Below are 24,761 nucleotides of genomic sequence, written 5' to 3'. Positions count from 1 at the left end.
CGAACAGGATTGTTTTTCCAGTTCAGTCTGGTGAATCGTATTCGTATACTTTTGTATCCAACAAGTAAAAACGAACATATACATATTCCACCATTTTCATCACAAAGAACAAGAAGCCGAGGGCAAAAACAACGCGACGGAGAAAGAAAGCTGAAGCATACACCCCCACTGCATTCGGCAAAGTAATCGACACATTAGAATAACGAATAGTATAAATATTTGCTAAACCCTTATTAATCCCATGCACTAAGAACAAGTCCACTGCTTGCTTGCTTGAAGTTCTGGACGGAGAGTGGTGAAAGCTCCAAACAGCAAGAAAGTGGACCAATAAATATGCTATACATCTCTATATTCTGCACCCAAACTGAACAGATCTTCCGACAAAAACACGAAAACGGAGTTTTCAGTGGGTGATGCCGTGAATAAGCCAAGCCGAAAATAATCCTTACTCAACCGATGAATTTATCCTTCATCAATCTTTTCAAGTTGTTACAGCTTCTTAGGCAAGTTGTAAGTCTTCTTAAGGAACTTTGCTGCAGTCTCGTCATTCCGATAACACAAGACACGTAGAAGTGTGTTTGGCTCGTTGGAATTCCATTCCCCTGTAGTTGGAGGCATTGGAAGCCGGGATTTAGCTGAAGATCCGTAGTTCTCCAGAGTTGCACGTTTGAACTGTTCAACAAGGCTGTCAGTATCAATACCGTACAGAGGGAGGATACTTTTAACAGTGGTCGATAACTTATCAATCAAATCAGCCGGCAGTCCATCCCCGTTTGACCAGAATAAATCAGTCAGAAACTTAAAATCCTCCTCGATTAAGCCAGAATCTTTCTGCGTGAAAGTGCGAGAAGGTCCTCCAGCTAGCAAAACCAACAAGAACCCGTCAAAAGAAGCTCTCATTACATCAGTAATGACTCGTGTTCTAACTCTGTCGTGCACAGTTGATGAAATAATCTCCAAGTATTGCTCAAGTTCCTGAAGAAATGGCTCAATCCTAGATGACGAAACTCCCAAAATATACAAGCTGTCCCAAAGGACATGACTTAGGTCATGGAAAACGACCTTGTATGCTGTTGCCTCACAAAGTTGTTGGATTCCTTCAGCACAAGCAGATGCGGAAAGCTGAAACATTTTGCCCACTCCGTTTGCTATATTGTCCCCTTGACGGGTTTCTGAGCTCCCAAGATGGGCAATTATCCTCTTCTCAAAAACTCCCAATTCCATTCGAATAAGCTGCAAAGTATTAATGCGCACACAAAGTTGCAGAATCCCAAATGAGCTGTCCCCATTTGTACTTTCAACCTGAGATTTCCTTCTCTGGCTTATATGCAACCTTTCCTTTTTCTTGAACACAGCATATTTTGATCCTGCTGAGCATCTGGTCAAAGCCGGTAAAGCGGGTATGGAAGTGCTTAGGGTCCCTGCACAAGTAACAGAGGAGAACTGGCAGTCATTATGGAGATCAAAAACTTAAAATTCAATGTACCAGTGCAAGCTAAGAAATATTTATACCGCATCCAGATTTGGCCTTCAAGACATAATGTTGAATACATTTGTCAAGACTGGTCATCAGTTCTGGAACCAAGACAGAATGCATGGGTATCTGCAACGTAAAGAATGCTTCCAACGTTTCATCTATAATGCGTAAAACTTCAACAGCAGAAGGAGCAAGCCGCTCTTTGTTTGCCTTTGGATTCCATACCTGTCCAAAGAAATTTCAGCAAAATATACCTTTATGTTAGGAAGCAAGCACCGAGGCTTGTATCTCTTGTTTGTCAACTTTTTTGGTGCGTGGAAACAGAAAATGCATACCTCTTGATGCAGATTTCTGTCAACCCATTCCCTCAGCCTGTCTACTCTTGTCCTTATCCAAGTCTTTGCCAGATTGGCAATTACAGCTTCAGTCTCGTAAGGAGGCATCTCCCTTATGATCGATTTCCCCCCATCCTCACTATCCACTGAATCTTCGACGGCAATCTGCACAAGATCTTTTTCTAATTTGTCAGCAGCTCTCAGCACTTGTATAGTGTCTGGTGTCAACTCACTGAGACCCGCCACAAATTGCTTCAGCTCATTTCCATAGCAAGAATGCAGCGTAGCCATAGCAATGCCTGTTGCAAGAGGGTGCCATCTCTTGAATACTGGACCAAATATCTCCTTCTCACTAAAAGCCAGTTCACTAACTTCTTGTGCAAGGACGGTAAGAGCAGGAAGATTGTTTTGGCTCTTCGAGTAGCGCTTGCTAGAACCTACCTTTTCCAGTTTCTGCCTTAAGACAACATACAAAAACTTGATCAGTATATTTATACCCAAAATTTAGATAGCTAAAGTTTATCAACCTGATTTTCCAATTGATCATCAACAAGAAACAGGCATAAAAAGAATATTTCCTATCATAATATACATTGTTTACGGCCTCTTTATTTAATTGAAGCCCAAAAATAATATGGAAACTTGCCTGTGCAAAAGCGGTGCTTATTGATGATCTTATGTAAGCATCAACCCTGTCATAACCCACATTAGTTTCTTTCCTCTTCCTACGGTACTCATGAGAAATATCTTGAACCAGTATTTTTGCTGATAATAACCCCAGAGAGAGAATGTTTTGCATTGCTTCAATATTGCCACTGTGGAAAGTATCTCGGTAAGCAAGAAGCCTTTTCTCAGCCCAACCCAATATCGAACTCAATGTCGAACTTAAGATCTTTGAATAAGATGGATCTTTTGTGCCATAGGCATCTTGTTCAACTTCCGCCAACAGGTTACTGGACGCAAGCAGCAGGTCATTATCCACTTGGCCAGTTGTAACATAACGATGAAATAAAACCCACGAGAAACAAAGATTATGCAGCATTTGATTTATTCCGAGAACCACCCAGGTCTTCTTTATGAGGTCGAAAACCTCATCAAGCTCTTCAATAACAGATGTTTCTTCATTAGGGTCAAAACACGATTCTAGTAGAATTTGGTAGAGCCTCAGATTCAACGGAAACCCATCAGCCCAGTGGCATGTCTCGGAAACAGAACCGTCAACTGATCTGTTAGCAAGAGACATAACAACATTGCGAAGAACTTGCATCGACTCAGTGTGCTTTCCAGTTTCTATGGGTTTATCTAAGGCCCCATGAATAATCTTCCGGAGTTGTTGAGAAGCAGTGTCTCTCTTATCTAAAGGCAAATAAGGATACAAAAGAAGTCCGGCTTCGAGAACCCTCAAGTTTCTCCTCTGCCAAGCTTCATATTCTTGTTGGTTAGGAAAATCCGAAGACTTGAACTGCTGTAATAGCTCAAGGGGCAATACCATGCATTCTATTCGCCGTCCAAGCTAAAACATATAAACAAATACCAACAATTCACTAAGCTGGATTAGAGATAACACAAATAACCAAAAATAGTATCAAAAATTGCAGACGCTTGCGTCACATTGGCTAGAGCGGATGTGCTCCCATGTGCAACCGAGTTCTTAGATTAGTTTAATATAGACTATAGCTTGTATCAAAACAAAAGTGTCGAAAATTAAAGCCAAATTTTGATTCCTTGAGCACTAGACATCAAAAAGGTTGAAGCTTTGATTTCTCCTTCCCCACAATTGTCGATTTTTCTATCATTCATAATTCATCTTCCTATTTTCTATCATTTTCTCAGCAACCAAACACAACCCAGAATACCAATTATAAAAAATAAAAAATAAAAAAATGTCTTTCAAATCAAAATTCACATACCTGACCAGCAGCAACCCTCAAAAGTGCTCGCCGGACCCTCGTATCAGTCTGCTCCGAAACCTTCATCTGAACTCTCACGAGCTCCCAAACCGTCCCGGTCCGCTTACTCCTCCCCAGGCTCACTGAGTCACCGCCACCGAGTCTCCTGCCAGACGACGACTTCAAACCCAGCGCCTTCTTGACCCGGCTCGCCGCCGACGACGTCGACCTCTGAAGCGACGACGGGAGCGAAGTCAGAGCACTCCGGTCGGTCTTCTCGGACTGTGGGATGTAGGTGAGCGGCTTGGGCCCGGAGCTCCGGCAGGCTCCGACTAAGATCTCGTAGACGGTTTCCCGGAGCTCCGAGTCCGAGAGGGTCGGACCCAGTTCCCCAAAGGGGTTGGGGAGGGCTTCAACTGGGTGAAAGGGCATGGCGGGTTGGATTGGAATTGGAATTGGAATTGAATTTTGGGAGTGTCGTCTGGAGCTTCCGAATACTCTGTCTCTGAGAATCTGAGCCATTATTGCTTGAAAAAAGGAAAAAAAGGAAAAAGGAAGAAGCTTTCGGGGTTTCTGTTATTCTTGCTTGACTTTGAAGGAAGCCATGATGGTGAGGTGTGATTTAAAAATGGTACTGAATTTCAAGGAGAGAGAGAGAGAGAGGAGAGAGAGAGCGGAGGGAGAGAGAGTGGGAATGTTTTGCAGATAGTGATGTGGGGTTTTTTTGGCTTTTATGATGCAGAATGAGGAAATCAAATCAGAAAATCTTGGGGGAGAGAGAGAGAGAGTTTTGATGGGATTGGATTTAAGGAAGGGGAAGAAGAATGGGATTGAGTTTATCTGAAAACAGAAAAAGATTTAGCAGGGGGAGTTTAGATTTGGTTTATTAAGGGAAATTTATATATATAGGAACCCTTTAAGGAAACAGAGTTTTATTTTATTTTTTATTAAAACATAGATTAATTGTAGGGCCTACATTACATCGAACTTTAACGATTCGAATCGTTTATTTTTCAAGTTGCATCTCATAGATCATCTTTGCAAAAAAAAAAAAAAAAATTGGTTGAATGTTTGCAAAATATTAGTCAAATCGAAAATGTTTGAAACATCTAATTGAGTTTAATGACGGAACACTTTATTCTTTTAAGGAACATTAAAATTTCAAAGTGATAATTAAATAGACAAATAGTTTTGGATTGAATTGAATTAGTTGTAAAAATGATCTATGAATCGAGACTTACAAAATAAACATTCGAATTGTTGAAATTCAAGGTTAAATGTGCACAACTATTTCCTATTTTTACGGAAAAACTAAGGATATAAAAGGATCTGAATTATAGGCAAATGATTTTGAATTAAATTGAATTTTTATAAAGATAATTTATGAATCGAGACTTACATAATAAATGTTCGAATTGTTGAAATTCAAGGTTAAATGAACCCCACAACTATTTCTTATTTTTATGAAAAAATAAGGATAAGGATATAAAAGGATCTGAGTTATATACATATATATATATATATATTAATATATGGAGAGATAATTGAGTCAGAGTCAAGGCGCGTATAGAAATTGGAATTTAGTAGTTTTGATTTTGTTTTTGTGTGTTTTTATTTGGAGAATCTGAGATGCATGAGAAATGACCTTTTCTATCTTAGTATAAAAAAATTAAATTAAAATATGATGATGGGTCTCTTTGTCATCATCCATTTTAAACATTCTTGTCTTTTTGTTTTCATTTTACAAGTTTTACACTCTTTCTAACCAAACTATAATTGTAGTAGTATCTCAAAATAATTATTCTTATTTTGTGAAGAAAGTAAGACACATGACGAGAGCGAGTGACACTAACTTATGAGAATGTTACAGTAGCATTATCGATAAATAAATTTTTATCGCCGCACCAAGAGTATGGTTAAAAAATTTGGTCTTTATCCAAGCCAAAAAAAGGCCAAAACAATAAATAATAGCAATTAATTGGGAGTTAAGACCATTATATACATTTTCTATATTTTTTTATGTACTTGAAACTTGAAGGTGAGCCCACCAATGGAATTCAGGGGGAACATGCCTCTGGGTGGTACCATGTTGTTTCCTGGATTTTGGTCCTAAATCTAACTGCTTCCAAACTTTTAAGGTAGTTCTGCATTAGGTTTTTGTCCTTGCAAACTTAAAATAAGTCCTGTATTTGTCTTTTCCAAAGCAAAAGTCTTACCGGGAGCATTCGACGCATCATCTTGACGTTTCAAATCAATAATACATGTCATGTGATAATGTTAAAGCATTTTTGAACGTCACCGTTTTAAAAATGTATAAGTTATTTCTTGGTATAACCCGTCATTTTAAGTCTGGCATGATACAAACGCTTTGAAATACTATATTTCTTGCTCTTGCCAATAGTTCAGCTTTACCCAAGCCTCGTTAACCCTCGTTTGACTCTTCTATTTAAGTTTTAGCCAGTTCGAGGCAAGATGAAGAGGAAGGTTTGGCGTTGGGTGCACTATCTCCTCTAGCATGGCAAGAGTAACAGTTTCCGGGGAAGAAGCCGGCAACTCTCAGATCTTGTATGCCAGAATTGTAAAGCAAAAAGGGGAATATTTGATTGTGTAGTTAGGTTGGTTCAGCCAACAAAGGTGACTGCTCTAATGTCACTTTCCATATGCATTTACACCAAATTCCAACCCACTTGTATATCCCACTTGTGAATGAAAGCACAGAAAATAAAATATTACCTACCAAACCTTTTTCGATTTACTTCTCCAACCTTTCAACCTTATTGATTTACATCTATTTATTCTGTTTTCTTTTTATATTCTTTTGTTAGTTGGGAAGTCACAAGCCAAATGAATTGCTCTGCTGCTATGATCACAACCATGGACATAGGTTCTATTCGGATCTTACTGTCTAGAGATCAAAAACTGGGTAATTTATATCATTCAAATTGAATTCGACGGTTTTTATTACCCCATTTTTCTAACTCACCTCACACAAATCAAGAGCTTAAATCTCTTTTTCAAAGAAGCCAAGGACCTGAATTTCATGGTTCTTAAAGTTTTTTTTAACATGGAATAGTTATATGTATATTAAAACTATTTTAATTCTTAACTTTTTATGTGTTTTCATAAAATAAAATAAAACTTTAGATAATGCTAGGGAGATCAAATTTGTAAATCAAATGATATGTCACAAATAAGAAACAAGCACGTTAATCGACACTTAGTTAATAACACAATCATCTACAACCACATCATTTGGTTTGCAAATTTGGTTTAAAAAATTTGGTCTCCCTAACATTACCCAAAAACTTTTCATGCGTTACTAATATATACCTGCATAATCAAACAAGGATAATGCGGAAAACCAAACTTTTAAACCAAATGATGTGTCACTGACTCATCAATAGTAAACAAGCATGTTAATCAATACTTAAGTAATAATTCAATCATCAACCACCACATCATTTGGTTTACAAATTTTAGTTTAATAATTTGGTCTCCCTACTAGTAGTACTACCCAACAAACAAATCACAATCTGTAACTCAAAACCTAAAAACCATAAATTAGATTAGATAAAGAGATGAATAGTTGATCCACATCCACTCAGTCTTTCTTATACTTGTAAGTTGTAACTTTTTCGTTTCAAAATAAGTAAACATGTCTTTTTCCCGAAATAAGTAAACATGCGATCCGAATTAGTAATCTCACAAGAGTAGGGTTACTCACACACTTTTTTTTTTACCTCACACATCCTTTGTTGATTTATGTCATTTGATTTTCTTTAATTTGATCGATTTAACGGTTGAAAATTAAAAATAATATGTGGGACCTAAAAAGAGGTTATGAATAACACCACCGATCTCACAAATGACATGACATGTGTAATTCTGAAAGTGGATGCCATCAAACTAGGCAGGCAGGACTAAATGAAACACAGGCCTGCATTTGGCATAATGTTATAAAATTGTAAGTAATATTGGGAATTTGGGAGGAGCAATATTTTCCATTTGGCAAATTTTTGCACGTCAAAAAGATTCATTGACACGCGCACACACACTGTTTCTATTTGTATGATTGTACATATAATTAATTCGTAATTAGCCAAGACGTTGCCGTCGCTGTATATCAATCGTGTGTTCCATGTAATCTATTAGCTGTGTTGGAGATCACCAAGATTTTCTCCTCCAGAAGAAGAGGGCCTCCATCCCAGATTTTGGTCACCATGAAGATCCATAAATGACTCATCAAATAACGTATTTAAACCAAGCAAGTGATTTGGTAGACCTTATAGTTGTGTTACTTCTACACCACTTAATAGGCCCGCCACATGTATTATTTAGGGGACAAATGTGACATTCAATGCAGTATGATGATGATTATAATTTTTAAGTGTTCAAATCGAGTACAAGTTCGTAACAAACATAATACTTTGAATATCTTACTCCACAAATGGAGGAAAAAATCATTGTAAGATGAAGGTTATCTTGTCCACCGATCTCACTTTGAATGGAGACAACAATTATGCAGTTATGGTCTTCTTCATTGGCGATTCATCTTTCAAGTTTAATTTCTTTAAACTTGTAAGACGAATCACAACTTCGAAACAATGATTATTAGAGATGTTATATTTTATAAAGGGATCCCACCAAGGGAGAGGAAGTCGACTGAACAACTCAGCCATTGGCAGGAGTTTGGCCCGCATCCCGATCCCCATTATTGTTCTCCCCCTTTTCGGGTGAGCAACAGCCGCTTCCTCACAGCCCTCCTCTCTTTGAAACAAGGGGCGCTTCTGGGAAAAGAGAATAATTAGATATGACGTGTAGTGGAATCAACCAAGAGAGACCTATTGGTACGTGTATCAAAGGGGAAGTTGTTAACAAGTTGGCGTTCAATGACAAAGAAGATAATTTCGAGGGTTGTCATCCATCTATGTCTGTTTCGGCTTCAAAGTTTTCCGGATGTCAGCCAAACTCAACATACATCATTCGTGAAGGGATGAACTTGGATATCTTCAACTTATAGGACGGAACCATTAGATCATATCCTATATCTCAATGTCAAAACCCTTTGGAGGATCATTCTATTTGGATTACTCCACCCTTAATCAATGGACTTTGCTTCGACAAGATGAAGGCCTAATAATTAAAGATAAGATGAATTAGATCACATCCTATATCTCAATGTCAAAACCCTTTGGAGGATCATACGGTTTGGATTACTCCACCCTTAATCAATGGATCGACCTCTACCATCGTGCGAGGAAAGAGGCCCCTTTTCCCTTCCCTCAATATATATGGCGCGCTTCACTAATATAATGCTCAAGTAAAGGCTCCATCCTACTCGTTGCCCAAAGCCTTTACTTGAGCATTGTACACGTGCTTAAGGCTCCTTCGGGCCATGACAACAAACAACTTTTATATAAGGCAGGGCTTGGAAGCAAGCTACCAGCGCCAATCGGCGAGAACTAGGCTTGGTTAGTAGTGCCCACCCATTTTGTCTCGTCCGCCTGCCGGCCCGATCTGGTAAGGTAGGTGGGGAAGGCTCGCCACGAGATCGACTGATAGCTTTGACTTCGACAAGAAGGAGGCCTCGCAATTAAAGATAAGATAAAAGAAAATCGGTTAGTGGTTTGGACATGTGAAGACTAATAAATGTCCCAGTTAGAATATGCGATTATGAGATAGAGGCTTAGGGCAAAATCGGTAAATGAAGATCTGGGAAGACTTGGAAAGAGACTCTAAGAAGAGACATGGAATACATGGAGATAGTGACGCAAAGCCAAGCGCAGTATCGTTCTAAAATTCACACCGTTTACCTTCCAATTTCTTTTTCTTTAATAATATCTTGTCAAGGTGATTACTTACAACTTTTCGCATTCTTTGATCCCGTTTCTGACAACATTTATATGCAGTAAGCTAGCTACAATGTTGTACAGATTTTATAAATAAAAAAATTGAAAAACGAAAGTAAATTCATTCATTACGCACAAGAAAACTTTGCACTTTGAGGTTGTACATTAATAACAGACTGATAATCTCATATTTTTCTTAGGACTGTCGGGAGCAAAAAAAAAAGGAAAATTAGGGTATATATGCTGTTTTCTTGATGAACAAGTAACAGTGGGGTTGGAATTGGAATATTTTCTGGCGACCAATGGGATTTATCACCGTTAATTTATTCTACATATATGGATGGTTCAAGGATCTCGATTGTAATTGAATTTTTTTTTTTTTTTTTTTTTTTTTTTTTTTGCAAAAATGATTTTCAAATGGTATATTTGCATTGCATGGAGATTCGCCAATTAATCGGTTTCCTGGTGATGGTGTGATTGCAACAAAAAAAAAAATTAAACCCAAAACTAACTTTAAAACATTATTCATCTCAGTGACAGTACTCAATTGTCATATGGTTAAACAAGTAAATTGACTTTTATCACCAAAATCTAAAGAATCAATCCCTAGTCTAATAGCATGGACTTATAACTAAGCACGACATTAAAGTGATTAGTTGTATGATGGAAGATTTAAGTGGGTGAGTGATTCATTGTCACCTCATGTTGAGGTCAAATTAAGCACGCATGAAGCTCTCAAGTTAGTAGGGTATGCTCCGCCCCCAATAGGCGGGTAGCAAATCACCTTGTGTAATAAAAAAAAATTAAGACTCAATTTGAACCCCTTCCTTCTCTTCACGGCACAAACTGAGCAAAATCATCCAGCTATGATATTTGATATAATTGCATTGCTAGAAAAACAATAGCAGAAAATATAAAATAAAAATCAACAAAAAGATTGAACTTTCAGAGGCAATAAGCAATGATCTTTAGTACGAAATCAAAACCAAAACCAAAACCAAATATACATGCTTTGTTTTCTTCTGAAATTAAACCTTTAAGTCCCAATCCTGCATTAATCTCAAATCTCCTAATCAAGAAAATGAACCTAATCGATCGATCAAAACCCAAGAATTAATCAATCCAAGAACGATCGATCAAAACCCAAGAATTAATCAATCCAAGAAATGAATTACAACCAATTGTACTCCTAATGTTCTTGCTTCATCCCAAATCTTCAAATCAATAAAATGGATCTTATCGCTAATCAACTCTATTAAAAAATTACCGTCTTCCCTGTCTTTTGATGGTCTGAACCACTGGCAACCTTCTGCAACTGATGAACATGCAAAGCTTAGTCGTATCGGCATTTCGAAACATCCAAAGGGTTAAAAAATCCCGGTACGCCATCAGACCATGAGCCTTGCGAAAGTTTTTCCATCCTTCCCCAGCAAGAACACGAGTACCACTGTTCCAAGTGCCCAACTCCATCTCGTAATCTACACCGTTGGTGTCGTAAACTGTGACGTTAACTCCTTCCTCAAGGCTCTCCTTCTCAATGAGCAATGGCGAGAGGTATCTTTTCACATCATTTTTATAGAGGATGAGCCTCTGGTAGAGGTGGTTCACGTCCGTCTCTGTCATCTGCTTCTCGAAAGGGTTGCTGCATTGTTGTCCTTGAATCAAACCCAGCAGGTGGTTCGGGAGCGGCGGCAGACGACTAGGGACGTAGTTTCCAATTCCATAGAACGGGCGTTGTTCTACTTCTTCTTCTCCTCCTCCTCCTCCTTCTTGGTTTTGCAGTGCTTCTTGCTGTGCTTCCAGTTCTTGCTCCGATTCTGCTGCTTCTTGCTGATGATTTCCGCCGGACTTGGTAAATGAACAAAGAGTTTGAGCGCCCTGAATTCCTTGAGGTGAGTTCAGAGGCTGATTGGCCGTGCCAGAGCTGCTGGGGATCTGCCCGGAAGACAGTCCTAGAAGAGCTTCAACGACCTCAGTTGCTTCAGGTGGGTTCTGGGGCTGATTGGCCGTGCCTGAGCTGCTGGGGGTCCGCCGGGAACTCCGTTTTCTTGATTTTCTGTTTATCATTGATTCTGGAAGAGAAACTGTTCTTGGGGTTTGGATTTTGTGAGATTTTTCTTCAAGAAATGGATCCCAAATTTGCTTATAAGTAGATAGAGACAATAGGTACCGAGAAATTAGTTAGTTTTATTTGCTAACAGTATTAACTAACTTTTCGCTTTCAGACTCCCAGACCATTAACGAACTTAACCGTCTTGCTTCCGGTGGGTTGATCTTATTTTTAATCTCTTTTTAGGTTTCTTTCTATCCATAATTAATTATTTTTTAGCCCACTGAGACAAGAGCGGAGGGTTTGAACTAAAGATGTAATGGGTAAATAAAATTTCAAACTATCAGAATAATTCACCAATTGCAGTGATATTTATCTTTTATAGCATATGCATGAACGGGATTCAAATGCATGTCCAACGTAGCAACATATTACTTTTCACCTGTTTGATAAAGCGCAGTTTATAAAAAAAAAAAAATATTTGTAAAATATACTTTTGTTTACTGTAATTATGATTCTTCATGGGTGAAAACGCACGTGTTGATTTTTTTGCATGTTAATTTAATGAGTGTTCATGTCACCGGTTAAGAAATCGAACTTTGACCAGGAACGAAGTCAGAAGCTTAATTAAAAGATTACTGCGGTCAATTATCTGAAAGAAAGTCAAAATACGAACATTGACCAGGAGCGGAGTAAGAACATAATTAAGAGATTATTGCGGTCAATTATCTGCGAGAATGTGATCAGGAATTGACATTGTTTGTGTGAACGTTAATTGGACTACAGAAAATAACTCGAACCGAGTTTCAAAAATTATTTTTTCGTTTCATTTTGGTGAATGTTATTCGTATACTTTGTTTATCCAAAATGTAAAAAAGAAGTAATACATCTCCAGTTTTTTTTTTTCACGACGAAGTATCACAATCCGAAAACAATCGAAAGACGTTGTTCACAAGCGTTACAAACCATCACTTGTTATTATCAACATCTAAAGATACAAGAAAACATTCTCCTTCCTTGTCTTATTTCTGGGCATCGATGTAACTGGCTCACGCCGGAAACCAAACAAATTTATCAGGAGCTGAACAAATTGACAAGAAAACTGCAGGAATCCGGTTTTACTCCCAATACGAAAGTGGTTCTTCACAATGTTGGGGAGGAGAAGCTTGAGACCATCGGTTATCACAGTGAGAAACTTGCTCTTGCATTTGGTTTAACAAAAAAACCTAATGGAAGGATACCCTTAAGGATTATAATTTATAAAGAACGTTCGTGTTTGAGGCGATTGCGATGAGTTTATGAAGCTTGTGTCCCAAGCTATGGAAGGGCTTTCCTCTTAAGAGATTCGAAAAGGTTTCATGATGTTAATGATGGGAATTGCTCCTGCAAGCTGATGAAAACCAACATTTGAAAGTGAAGGATTCAGCTTGGATATCCCATTTGGTAGGCCCTCCACTGAAGCCTATAGGGACAGATCCATCTTAAGCCCAATCCATTGAAAGGAAGTGTCACAACTTTACAAGCCCAAAGTAAGATTGCACAAGAGCCCACATCCATCTACTCGTAGCCCTAAGAGGAGAGCCCGGCAGGAGGCTTCCGCGTCCGCAAGAGAAGAGAAGCTTGCCCATCGAAAGTGTAACGGTATCTTAAACCAATAAAACAATGTATGATAGATAATCATTTTTTGTCAATTTGAATCAAAATGTTGGAGCATCCGATTCCGCTTTCAATTATTTTGTTTTTTAATTTCAATCACTTCGGGTTTTCGTGGGGTTTTTTTTTTTTTAAGGGACCAGCTGGTGCCTTTGTCACTGCAGTCCACCGACTCCACCATTTCAAAGGTCAAAAAGACTCACAGAGACATTTCAGCCTCCTCTAGCCACCATCATGCAATTCATCAGCGTCAGGAATCGAACTCATGACGCGCCGTATGAAATACAAGCCTGAAATTTATCCAACCATTTGACCACTCCGTGGTGGTTGTTGTTGTGAGTTAGTTTTATAATCTTTCCTCAATAAACAAAATAATAATAATAATAACTTAAACTAGATTTGGGAAATAATAAGATGGGCTTTTTGTGGGTTTAGGAGAATATACAGGTGGTGTCGGGGAGGAGTTCCACACGTGGGTTTGATCGTTGAATTGATACCCACGTGCGACCGCCCGAGACTCCGTAGACGCCGCAAATCCTGATGTCCCTACACTGCTCCTCACCATAAGGTCACAACACCGCACAACTTTTCACAGCCACGTGTATATCAAGACAGGAGAAGAACCTTGAACTTTGACCCCATGACAGTGATCCACCCAATAAAGGTTGGCAGAATGTGACTGCATTGATCTGACGGCTCAGAACACGTATTTTTTAATCAGAATCTGGGGCGGCAAGCTCCTATTGGCTCATGTAATCTGTAGGTAACAGTCGGCAGAATCTTGTAGGTAGCTTTGGTCCTCTGTATTTCATTGACATAATTTAGAAAAAAAGGAGAAAACGAAAGAAAATAACTATTGGGTCCATGTATCGCCCTAGTAGGTGGGTCAACCCGTCAATACTTTAAAGCCCAACAAATTTTTATAATTGGAACCGTTCAATTCTACGACAAATTAGAACGGTTCCGTTTATGAAATTTCTACGATAGAGTTATGCTATAAACAGAGGAATATAAGTACTATCCATTTTTTAATTACTTGAGTTACAAGTCTTTTGCATCTGTTACTTTTCATTCACTAATTATAATGTGGAAGTAGTGAAAAGATTGTAAGTTTCATTAGATTTGCAATCAAATTTTCTTTGATGCAGGTTATATTAGGGGACGAATATTTGACTCTAAAGGTCGAGTGTTTGAGTAAATTCTCTTAAGCGCTCATCGAGCTGCAAGTCCTTTTCAGTAGTTACTCTCTCTCTTCACTTTTCGTGATACGGTTCCAATGATTCCATGTTAAAAATGTCAAAATATGATTTCATGTCGATGACAATGATCCATATATATGAGAATTATTGTGTTGCTTCCGTACATTGAAAATAATCAAGGATATGTCAAGAAATTTTCATTTCACAATCGATGAGTATGTCACAACAAAATTGAAAGCCGAAAACTTTGATTTTTGCAGGCATTTCCACTCACATTTCATCCTTTGAACATGAGTTGTAACACTCAATACACTTAATCATCCAAGATGGTTGTACTCTGCCCCACCAAAATAACCTGCTGAATGGAAGAGAAGGGAATATTTTTGTTATGCCGTCAGCATCATTTTTTCCATTAGAAATTAGAAGGATAGGTTGCCGACGTCTTTGTAGGCTTGGCCATTTGTATAACTTTGATGAAAGTTGTGGAAAAAAAAATACATGTCCGACATTTTTTTATTCCTCCACCACCACTAGACAGATTGCCTTTTCTATTCAACAAGATATGTGGGAAGCCTATGACGCATAAAACATTTAACAAAGAAGCAAAGATGTTTCTTCATTATTAGAGTACGGTATCTCGTCATTTCCTAGTTATGTAGGGCTGGTTTGTAAGTTCTTTTAGTTGATTGAAATATTTTTATTTTATTTTTTATAAAAATATCTTTGGAAAATTCTTAATAAAATGCAAGTAAATTTTAAAAGAAGGGCTTGAAGTGTTTTTAAAACGCAAAAATATTCTCTAAAAACGTTTTTAGCCATTTCAAAAGCAATTTCAAACAAACCACATTAAAAATTAGTCCACATGCTTCCAAAAGATTAAAAATAAAGTAAGTGCTCAATGTCCACGCCAAAAAGGAGACAGGTGAGATGTTCTTTTGGACTTTTAAGTATGTTTTACTATTGCCTATCATTGTCATTTAAAATTGAAGAGAAATTATTAGTCAGTATAGTGAAATAACGTCACATAATATGACTTTTTATTCATATCTATATGTAGTTAATATACATATACAATACGTGAATTGATTATATCCTATGTTAGTATCGTAATACCACACTTTATTGTTGTCTTACAACTCTTTACAAATGCAAACTATATGGGCTACAAGAGTGCTCGCTATCATTATATACTAAATCATATACTGAGAAAATCTCAAATGTGGGATGTGATTTCTCACATTCCTAGTTGTTTCACCCAATATAATATATCAGATATTTTGACACAACTATGATTATCCATGTCGTAATTCAATATTACTTCTTATTGAAGTTATACCCTAAAAAAGTGCTTAGCCCATAAATAAAATGTGTAATGCAACACTTTCTAATCAACCTTATATTCATCAAGTCTCGAGAGTCAGATAACACTCGAGACTTGGTGATAATTACATTCAGGATTCAAACATGTACCGTGTACAGCCCCAATAATCCCACTTGCTAATGGAGAAAATAAAAACTGAATAGATTGGGGTCAGTGTGTCAACTTTCAAGCACTTCAAAACGAGAGGGAAAAAGGCCAAAAAAGCCATACGAATACGATATGGAAAAGCTGAAGAAACAGTGTTTTTTTTAATGTGTTTTGCCATTGCCTTCCCTTTTTCCTGGTGACAGTAAGGCCAAGCCATACTTTTGGTGATATATATTTTCTGACTTCTGCTAAATCTTGAAACAAATAAGAAAAATAAAAATGAATAATTGGAAGGAAAAAAGGATGATCAGTAGGACCCCAATCCATGCATGCAAGGTCGAGGGACCCAATGACCATTTTACACTCTTTGACTCTTGCATGGGGGCCATGCCACCCAGCAGCTGCGTGACATCAGTTTCACTTTATTCCGAAGGACAAACTCGCTTTCAGGCTCAGCTGTGTGATGAGTACAGGAGCTGCACAGCAAAATCTTTATCATACATCGGTACACGACGTACGTCGAAACCGTAAAAAGCTGAATAACGTAATCAATGATCCAATGATCAAGAATTCAACGAAATTTGGTATGTCATAAGTACGTAGTGCATACTAGAAAAACCGGTGAGAAGATATGAACGCGAAACCCTAATGAGTTGAAATATTAAGCAGGGATGGAGCGTTGACTGTTCAGTGTGAGATATGCATGATCACTCGTTGAGGAGGAGTGACTTGGGAATTGCCGACAGTACTAAGTTATGGCAAATGTGAACATATCCGGTCCCATGAACAAATTAGCATGCCAGTCTATTTAATCTTGACTTATCAACTTTACTTTTCACTCATTTTATACTGGGTTAATATCATCACTTAACGTATGCCACCAACATATTAAAAAAATTATGAACTCATTTACATATATATAAACATAGATGGAGGGTACTTTGGAAATCAGATTTTGAAAAATATTTTATCGTGCAACAAAGAATCTTCTCCCAGGCCAAACCACAAACCCAACCCTAGCTTTGCAGGAATTCGGTTTTACTCCCAATACGAAAGTGGTTCTTCACAATGTTGGGGAGGAGAAGTTTGATTCCATCTGTTATCACGGTGAGAAACTTGCTCTTGCATTTGGTTTAACAAAAAAACCTAATGGAAGGATACCCTTAAGGATTATAATTTGTAAAGAACGTTCGTGTTTGCGGCGATTGCGATGAGTTTATGAAGCTTGTGTCTCAAGCTACTGGAAGGGCTTTCCTCTTAAGAGATTCAAAAAGGTTTCATGATTTTAATGATGGGAATTGCTCCTGCAAGAACTGCTGATGAAAACCAACATTTGAAAGTGAAGGATTCAGCTTGAATATCCCATCTGGTAGGCCCTTCCCTGAAGCCTATAGGGATAGATTGCACAACTTTACAAGCCCAAAATAAGATTGCACAAGAGCCCACATCCACCTACTCGTAGCCCTAAGAGGAGAGCCCAGCAGGAGGCTTCCACGTCCGCAAGAGAAGAGAAACTTGCCCCATCGAAATTGTAACGGTATCTTAAATCAATAAAACAGTGTGTGATAGATAATCATTTTATGTGAATTTGAATCAAAATGTTGGAGCACCCGATTCCGCTTTCAATTATTTTGTTTTTTAATTTCAATCGCTTCGGGTCGTTGTGGGTTTTTTTTTTATATAAAGGGACTAGTTGGTGCCTTGGTCACTGCAGTCCACCGACTCCACCCTTTCGAAAGTCAGAAAGACTAACTGAGGCATTTTAGCCTCCCTTGGCCACCATCATGCAATTTATCAACGTCAGAAATTGAACTCAAAACACGTCGTGGAATACAGGCTTGAAATTTATCCAACCATTAAACCACTCCATGGTTATTGTTGTTGTGAGTTAGTTTAATATTCTTTCCTCAATAAACAAAATAATAATAATTATTATTAATAAAAAAAAACTTATCTATATTTTTTTTTTTAAAACTTATCTAGATTTGGGAAATAATAAGATGGGCTTTTTGTGGGTTTAGGCGAATATACAGTTGGTGTCGGGGAGGAGTTCCACACGTGGGTTTGATCGTTGAATTGATACCCACGTGCGACTGTCCGAGACTCCGTAGACGCCGCATATCCTGATGTCCCTACACTGCTCCTCACTATAAGGTCACAACACCGCCCAACTTTTTACTGCCACGTGTATATCAAGACAGGAGAAGAACCTTGAACTTTGACCACGACAGTGATCCACCCAATAAAGGTCGGCGGAATGTGACTGCATTGATCTGACGGCTCAGAACACGTATTTTTTTTAATCAGAATCTGGGGCGGCACGCTCCTATTGGCTCATGTAATCTGTAGGTAGAACCGTTGAAGTCGGTCGAATCTTGTAGGTAGCTTTGGTCCTTTGCATTTCATTGACATAATTTAGTAAAAAAGGAATTAGATTCCATCCGGATCTACTTTGTGGGAATCCATCTTAGATATTCATCGTGTATTGTACGGTCAGAAATTATTTTGTTTTATTTATTTAAAATTAAATACAAATAGTATCTGACAAAAACTGACCGCACAATGTACAATAAACGGTTGGGATGTGATCCCCACAAAATGGATCCAGAGATGATCCTCTTCCAATAAAAAAGGAGAAAATGAAAGAAAATAACTATTGGGTCCACGTATAGCCCTAGTAGGTGGGTCAACCTATCAATACTTTAAAGCCCAACCCACAACGTTTAATAATCAAAACCGTTCAATTCTACGGTAAATTAGAACGGTTATGTTTTTGAATTTCTGTGATAGAGTTACGTTAAGTACTATCTATTTTTTAATTACTTGACTTACAAGTCCTTTGCATCTGTTACTTTTCTTTCACTTATTATAATGCGGAAGTAGTGAAAAGATTGTAAGTTTAATTGGATTTGCAATCAAATTTTCTTTGATGCAAGTTATATTAGGGGATAAATTATTGACACTAAAAGTCGAGTATTTGAGTAAATTCTCCTAAGCACTCATCGAGCTGCAAGTCCTTTACATTAGTTACTCTCCCTTCACTTTTCGTAATGCAGTTCCAATTATTCCACGTTGAAAATGTCAAAATTTAAGTTTATGTCGATGATAGTGGTCCATATATATGAATTATTGTGTTACCTCAGTACATTGAAAATGATCGAGGATATGTCATTCAATTTTCATTTCACAATCGATGAGTATGTCACAACAAAATTGGAAGCTGAAAACTTGGTTTTTTGCAGGCATTTCCACTCACATTTTATCCTTCCAACATGAGTTGTAACACTCAATACACTTAATCATCCAAGATGGTTGTACTCTGCTACAAAAATAGCCTGCTGAATGGAAGCGAATATTTTTGTTATGCTGTCAGCATCATTTTTCGATTAGAAATTAGAATGATTAGGTTGTCGATGTCTTTGTAGGCTTGGCCTTTTGTATAATTTTCATGAAAGTTGTGGAAAAAAAATACATGTCCGACATTTTTCTATTCCTCCACCACCACCAGACAGATTGCCCTTTCTATTCAACAAGATATGTGACTCCCGATGGAAGCCTATGACGCATAAAACATTTAACAAAGAAGCAAAGATGTTTCTTCATTATTAGAGTATGGTATCTCATCATTTCTTAGTTAGTTAGGGTTTATTTAGAAGTGCTTTTAGATGACTAAAAATGTTTTTTATAAAAATATAATTTGAAAATCTTTAATAAAAATGCAAGTGAATCTAGAAAAACGTTTGAAGTGCTTCAAATGTTCTTGAAATGCAAAAATATTCTCTAAAAATGTTTTTCCGCCATTTCAAAAACAATTTCAAATGAGCCACATAGAAATTAGTCTACATTGCTTCCAAAAGATTAAAAATAAGTGCTCAATGCCCTCGCCAAAAAGGAGACAGTGAGAGGCTCTTCTGGACTTTTAAGTATGTCATACTATTGTCTATCATTGTCATTTAAAATTGAAGATAAATTGTTAGTCGGTATTACAATGACGTCACATAATATGACTTTTTGTTCATATATATACATATATATGTAGACAATATACATCATATACAATACCCGAATGGATTATATCCTACGATAGTATCGTAATACCACACTTTATTGTTGTCTTACAACTCTTTACAAATGCAAACTATATGGGCTACAAAAGTGCTAGCTATTAGTATATAATAAATCATAAACTCAGAAAATCTCAAATGTTGGATGCGAGAGCGTTCAAATGATGAATGCTTTCTCACATTTTGCATGAATTTCACATTTTAATTGTTTTTGACATCAAGTATATCAGATACTTTGATACAACTATGATTGTCTATGTCGTAATTTAATATTACTTCTTATTGAAGGTATACCCAGAAAAAGTGCTTAGCCCATAAATAAAACATGTAACTCAATACTTTCTAATCAACCATATATTATCAAGTCTCGAGAGTCAGATAATTAACTCTCAAGACTTGGTGATAATTACATTCAGGATTCAAACATGTACCGTGTTCCAATAATCCCAACTGTTAATTGAGAAAATAAAAACTGAATAGATTGGGGTCAGTGTGTCAACTTTCAAGCACTGCAAAACGAGTGGGAAAAACGCCAAAAACGCCATACGAATACGATGCGGAAAAGCCGAAGAAACAGTGTTTCTTTAATGTGTTTTGTGACTTGTCATTGCCTTCCCTTTTTCCTGGTGACAGTAAGGCCAAGCCATACTTTTGGTGATATATATTTTCTGACTTCTGCTAAAGAAACAAATAAGAAAAGTCAAAAATAAATAATTGGAAGAAAAAAGAGGATGATCAGTAGGACCCCATGCAAGCATGGTCGAGGGACCCAATGATCATTTTACTCTCTTTGCCTCTTGCATGGGGGCCATGCCACCCAGTAGTTGCATGACTTCAGTTCACTTTCATCCGAAGGACAAACTCGCTTTCAGGCTTAGCTGTGTGATGAGTACACGAGCTGCACGGCAAAATCTTTACCATACATCGGTACACGACGTATGTCGAAACAGTAAAAAGCTCAATAACGTAATCAATGCTCCAATGATCAAGAATTCAACGAAATTTTGGTATGTACTACGTACGTGGTGCATATTAGAAAAACCGGTGAGAAGATATGAACGCGAAACCCTAATGAGTTGAAATATTAAGCAGGGATGGAGCCTTGACTGTTCAGTGTGAGATATGCATGGTCACTCGTTGAGGAGGAGTGACTTGGGAATTGCCGACACAGTACCCTGTTAATTGGTGACTTTAATTATAATAAATATTGTTATGGCAGACATTGCAATTCGCAGCACCTCCAGACTTCACCGTCCACCGTGTCCACCGAACACGGCTGCGACGCTGACGCTCGGGCCACAAATCAGTCTTTCTATAGTAACAAATTTGTCTCTTCTTAATGATAAATACCCTGAGCACATGTACATGTTTGTTGTGTTGCGTTAATTAAACGTGATTGCAGATTTGTTTGGCAATAGCATGCCATATGTAATCACATTTACATTAATTAAGAAAAATATCATCAGTCAAGGTACTTTTATAAAATCCCATCAATACTAAGTTATGGCAAATGTCAACATATCCGGTCCCATGAACAAATTAGCATGCCAATCTATTTAATCTTGACATATCAACTTTACTATTCACTCATATTATACTGGGTTAATATCATCACTTCAGGTATGTCACCATATTAAAAAATTTATAAACTCATTTACATATAAACATAAATATATATATATATATATATATGTAGGATACTTTGGAAATAATATCTTGTCGTGCGACAAAGAATCTGTTGGAACCCCAGTGTCCCACATCGGCCAGGAGGGAATAAAGAAAGCACTTTAAATAGAAATACCTCACTCTAACTAATACAGAGGCCTTTTGCATTAAAATCTCACACTTGACGGATTGAGCAGGTGGCCAAGTGGGGACAATATCAGTGTTGTTAGAGTGGACCCATGACCTGTCTATCTGAAATTTAACATGGTATCAGAGTCAGGGGAAGGGCCCGTACTACCACGTGATTGGGTGGGTCCCCAATGGCCCCGCATGATTGGTGAGTCCCGTGGGCCAAAGATGCCTGGCTCCACGTAGGCCAAAGATGACACGTGATTGGTGGGTCCCAATTGGCCCCGCGCGATTGGGTGAGTCCTGACATGGCTCCACGTGGTTGCCGATGTGTGGAATTTCACATGTGACCCATAAATGGGGTCTCACGTGCGAGGGAGTGTTGGAACCCCAGTGTCCCACATTGGCCAGTAAGGAAGAAAGAAAGCACTTTAAATAGAAATACCCCACTCTAACTAATACCGAGACCTTTTGCATTAAAACCTCACACCTGACGGATTGAGCAGGTGGCCAAGTAGGGACAGTATCGGTGTTGTTGGAGTGGACCCATGACCTGTCTACTTGAAATTTAAGAGAATATACTCTCAGGCCTAACCATAAACCCTAACTTTGTAAACCTACAAGGGTCGATCCTTTGCTTAGGCTTAGGCTTAGGCCAGCGGCAGCCCCTCCCACCTATTGGAAATGTGCCCTAAAACCAATCATATGATGATACTTTATGGACATTTCACTTGTTAAACTAATATAGTTTAATATAAAGGGCAAAGATTATTGTTTGAAGCCGTCTCATATAAATGTTATACGCTTAAACGATAAGTCCAAGGAATATGTAATTGGGAGAATGCAATCTAAAGAAGTTAGATTCATGAGACCATTCTCTTTCGTATACATATCCTAAACGTTCCTGATCATAGGATTGCCAATTGGGCATTGACAGTCCGTTAAGATCAGTACGTGCTATGTCTTCTCTTAGGAAGAGTGACTGATCTCGAGTCATTGGTGTGACTGACACCAAGACAAGCATGTAAGTACTCAATAGAGAATGAGTCCACTGAACACGATCAACAAGGAGTTCTCATACTCATGTCACATGAGAACTCATGGTTGGGATAATGCAAAGTAGTCATTTGACCTGAGGCATCATAGTTGTCTTGTGGTTAGGTCCTTGATCTTTGACTATGTCAAAGTCACTCCGTCAGAGGGTGTCCACGACATAGTTGGGGTTAAGCCACTTAGCCATAGAGGCAAGTGAATGCGCAACAAGGGATCTCTAACCTTTAAACCGTTTGAGCGAGAATACTCTATGATATGATTAAGAATCTCTGGTCAGAGTATGAATGAGATTTAGGAAATCGTTCCAAATCACATTCAAGGTAATCATATAAGTAAGAGAATCATATTGGATGGTAGACATGAATAAACTATCAAACCAAACAATGTGGTCAAGAGTATTGTATTAGAAAAAAATTGTATTGCATTGTAATCCTAAACTGAATAAGCTCTCCACCTCTTCTAATTAGCTTGGGTAACCATGACATATTGCTAGGTGTCACTCATGGTTTGTAGAAGCCCTAAACGTGTATAATCACTAAAGGGAGAATTGAAAGTAAGTTTCAATTCACAATTGATTTGAAAGAGTTCTAATCGACCACTGCCTCGCTAAAAGGAACCTAATGGATCGTACACCGTGTAAGGTAGAGATTGAAGAAACAACGGAGATGAGTAAGGATAATTAAATGGTTTAATTATTTATGGCAAGGATTAATTAATATGTTAATTAATCAAACGAAAAAGGTTCGGTAAAAACCTTGGGTTAGTTTTGGGCCTCAAGGCCTAATGGGATTCGAACGTCAAGCCCATTAACTTAAGTTGTATGACAACTTAATGACTAATAATTCATAAAGGCCCAAACAGCCCAATAAAACCCTATGGCCGGCCATATTGATAAAGGAGTGGGTTTTGGACTTATTACAAGTTTGCCACTTCAATGAAGGTAGGTATAAATATGACTTTATAGCCTTTTCTTCATTAGGGTTTCTTTTGGAGAAAAGATGAGAACACAATATCTCTCCCTTTCTCTCTAGGAGGCCGGCCCCCTTGGAGGAGATTAGCTAGCAATCTTCCCTCCTTCAAGGTCACTCATCTCTTCTTCGAGTCTCTCCTTGGTGTGGAAAAATTAGAGGTTCTCAACTTTGGGAACTTGGAGAATCTTTTCAACCATCCTCATCCGAGAAATCTATAGAGCTAAGAAGCAAGGAATGAAGGCCCTCTCCTTGGGTGATTAGCCTTTGCTTATGCAAAGAGGAATCAACAAAGGTATAAGATTTCTCAACTCACTTTGTTCTTGAGTTGAGTCTTGGTTCACCCTTCTACTAGGCTTTGAATTTCATGGGTAATGTTTTATTTTTGAGTGCATACAAGCATGATTCCGCCTTTAATTGTTAATTGCATGCCATAAATGTTGCTCAAATGAACATGTTTTTCACAAAATTTCCTTCACCACCTCCTAGCATCCCTCTCCTTCTAGCCTCGCCACCCCTTGCTTCCTACCCCCTTGTCATCTCGTCCGCGAACCACACACTTTCCTTTATCTCCATCCCCCTGATCTCATCCCCTCTGCTTTCCCTTTTTTCTTTGTTCCTTGGTGCTGCCCATCACCTTCTCCCCCTACTAATGCACACATCCAATTTTCAAGGCTTTGTTGCGAGCATCCGACCCATGTTTTAGATTTTTTTGCCGTACATGGCTCCACCCTTGTTTGGGGCTTAGATTTGCAGGTTTAAGTTGGTCTTTGGGTTGTTTTGTGGGTCATATCCTCTCTATTTGCCTGTTTGGTGGCAGCCATGCCTATTAGAGGTTTCATTTTTTCGGATTCGTGTAGCTTCTGTGCATATTTGTCGTCAAAAATTTCTCTAGGTTGTTTGGACTTTTCGAGGGATGTGCCCTTGGAATTATTGTTCTGTCCTTTTTGGGTTCGTGATGG

General features: G+C 38.1%; 2 protein-coding genes across 2 annotated transcripts; both read right to left on the bottom strand.

Annotated features, from left to right (window-relative positions):
• Positions 1–139: 139 nt before the first annotated feature.
• Positions 140–5,198, bottom strand: LOC103449617 (protein unc-13 homolog). Its single transcript, XM_008388954.4, has 5 exons — positions 3,723–5,198; positions 2,459–3,325; positions 1,813–2,265; positions 1,513–1,702; positions 140–1,421 (listed from the first exon to the last, which is right to left on the bottom strand). Exons 1-5 carry the CDS (start codon positions 4,221–4,223, stop codon positions 490–492), a joined length of 2,943 nt encoding a protein of 980 aa, XP_008387176.2. The 5' UTR covers positions 4,224–5,198; the 3' UTR covers positions 140–489.
• Positions 5,199–10,732: 5,534 nt separating this feature from the next.
• On the bottom strand, positions 10,733–11,617 carry LOC139190334 (uncharacterized). The gene has a single exon (XM_070810390.1). It carries the CDS (start codon positions 11,615–11,617, stop codon positions 10,814–10,816), a length of 804 nt encoding a protein of 267 aa, XP_070666491.1. The 3' UTR covers positions 10,733–10,813.
• Between the last annotated feature and the right edge of the window lie 13,144 nt (positions 11,618–24,761).

The sequence above is a fragment of the Malus domestica genome, chromosome 02 (genome assembly GCF_042453785.1).
Source record: "Malus domestica chromosome 02, GDT2T_hap1".
NCBI classification, from domain to species: Eukaryota; Viridiplantae; Streptophyta; class Magnoliopsida; order Rosales; family Rosaceae; genus Malus; species Malus domestica.
This window is presented reverse-complemented; position numbering and strand designations above follow the sequence as displayed.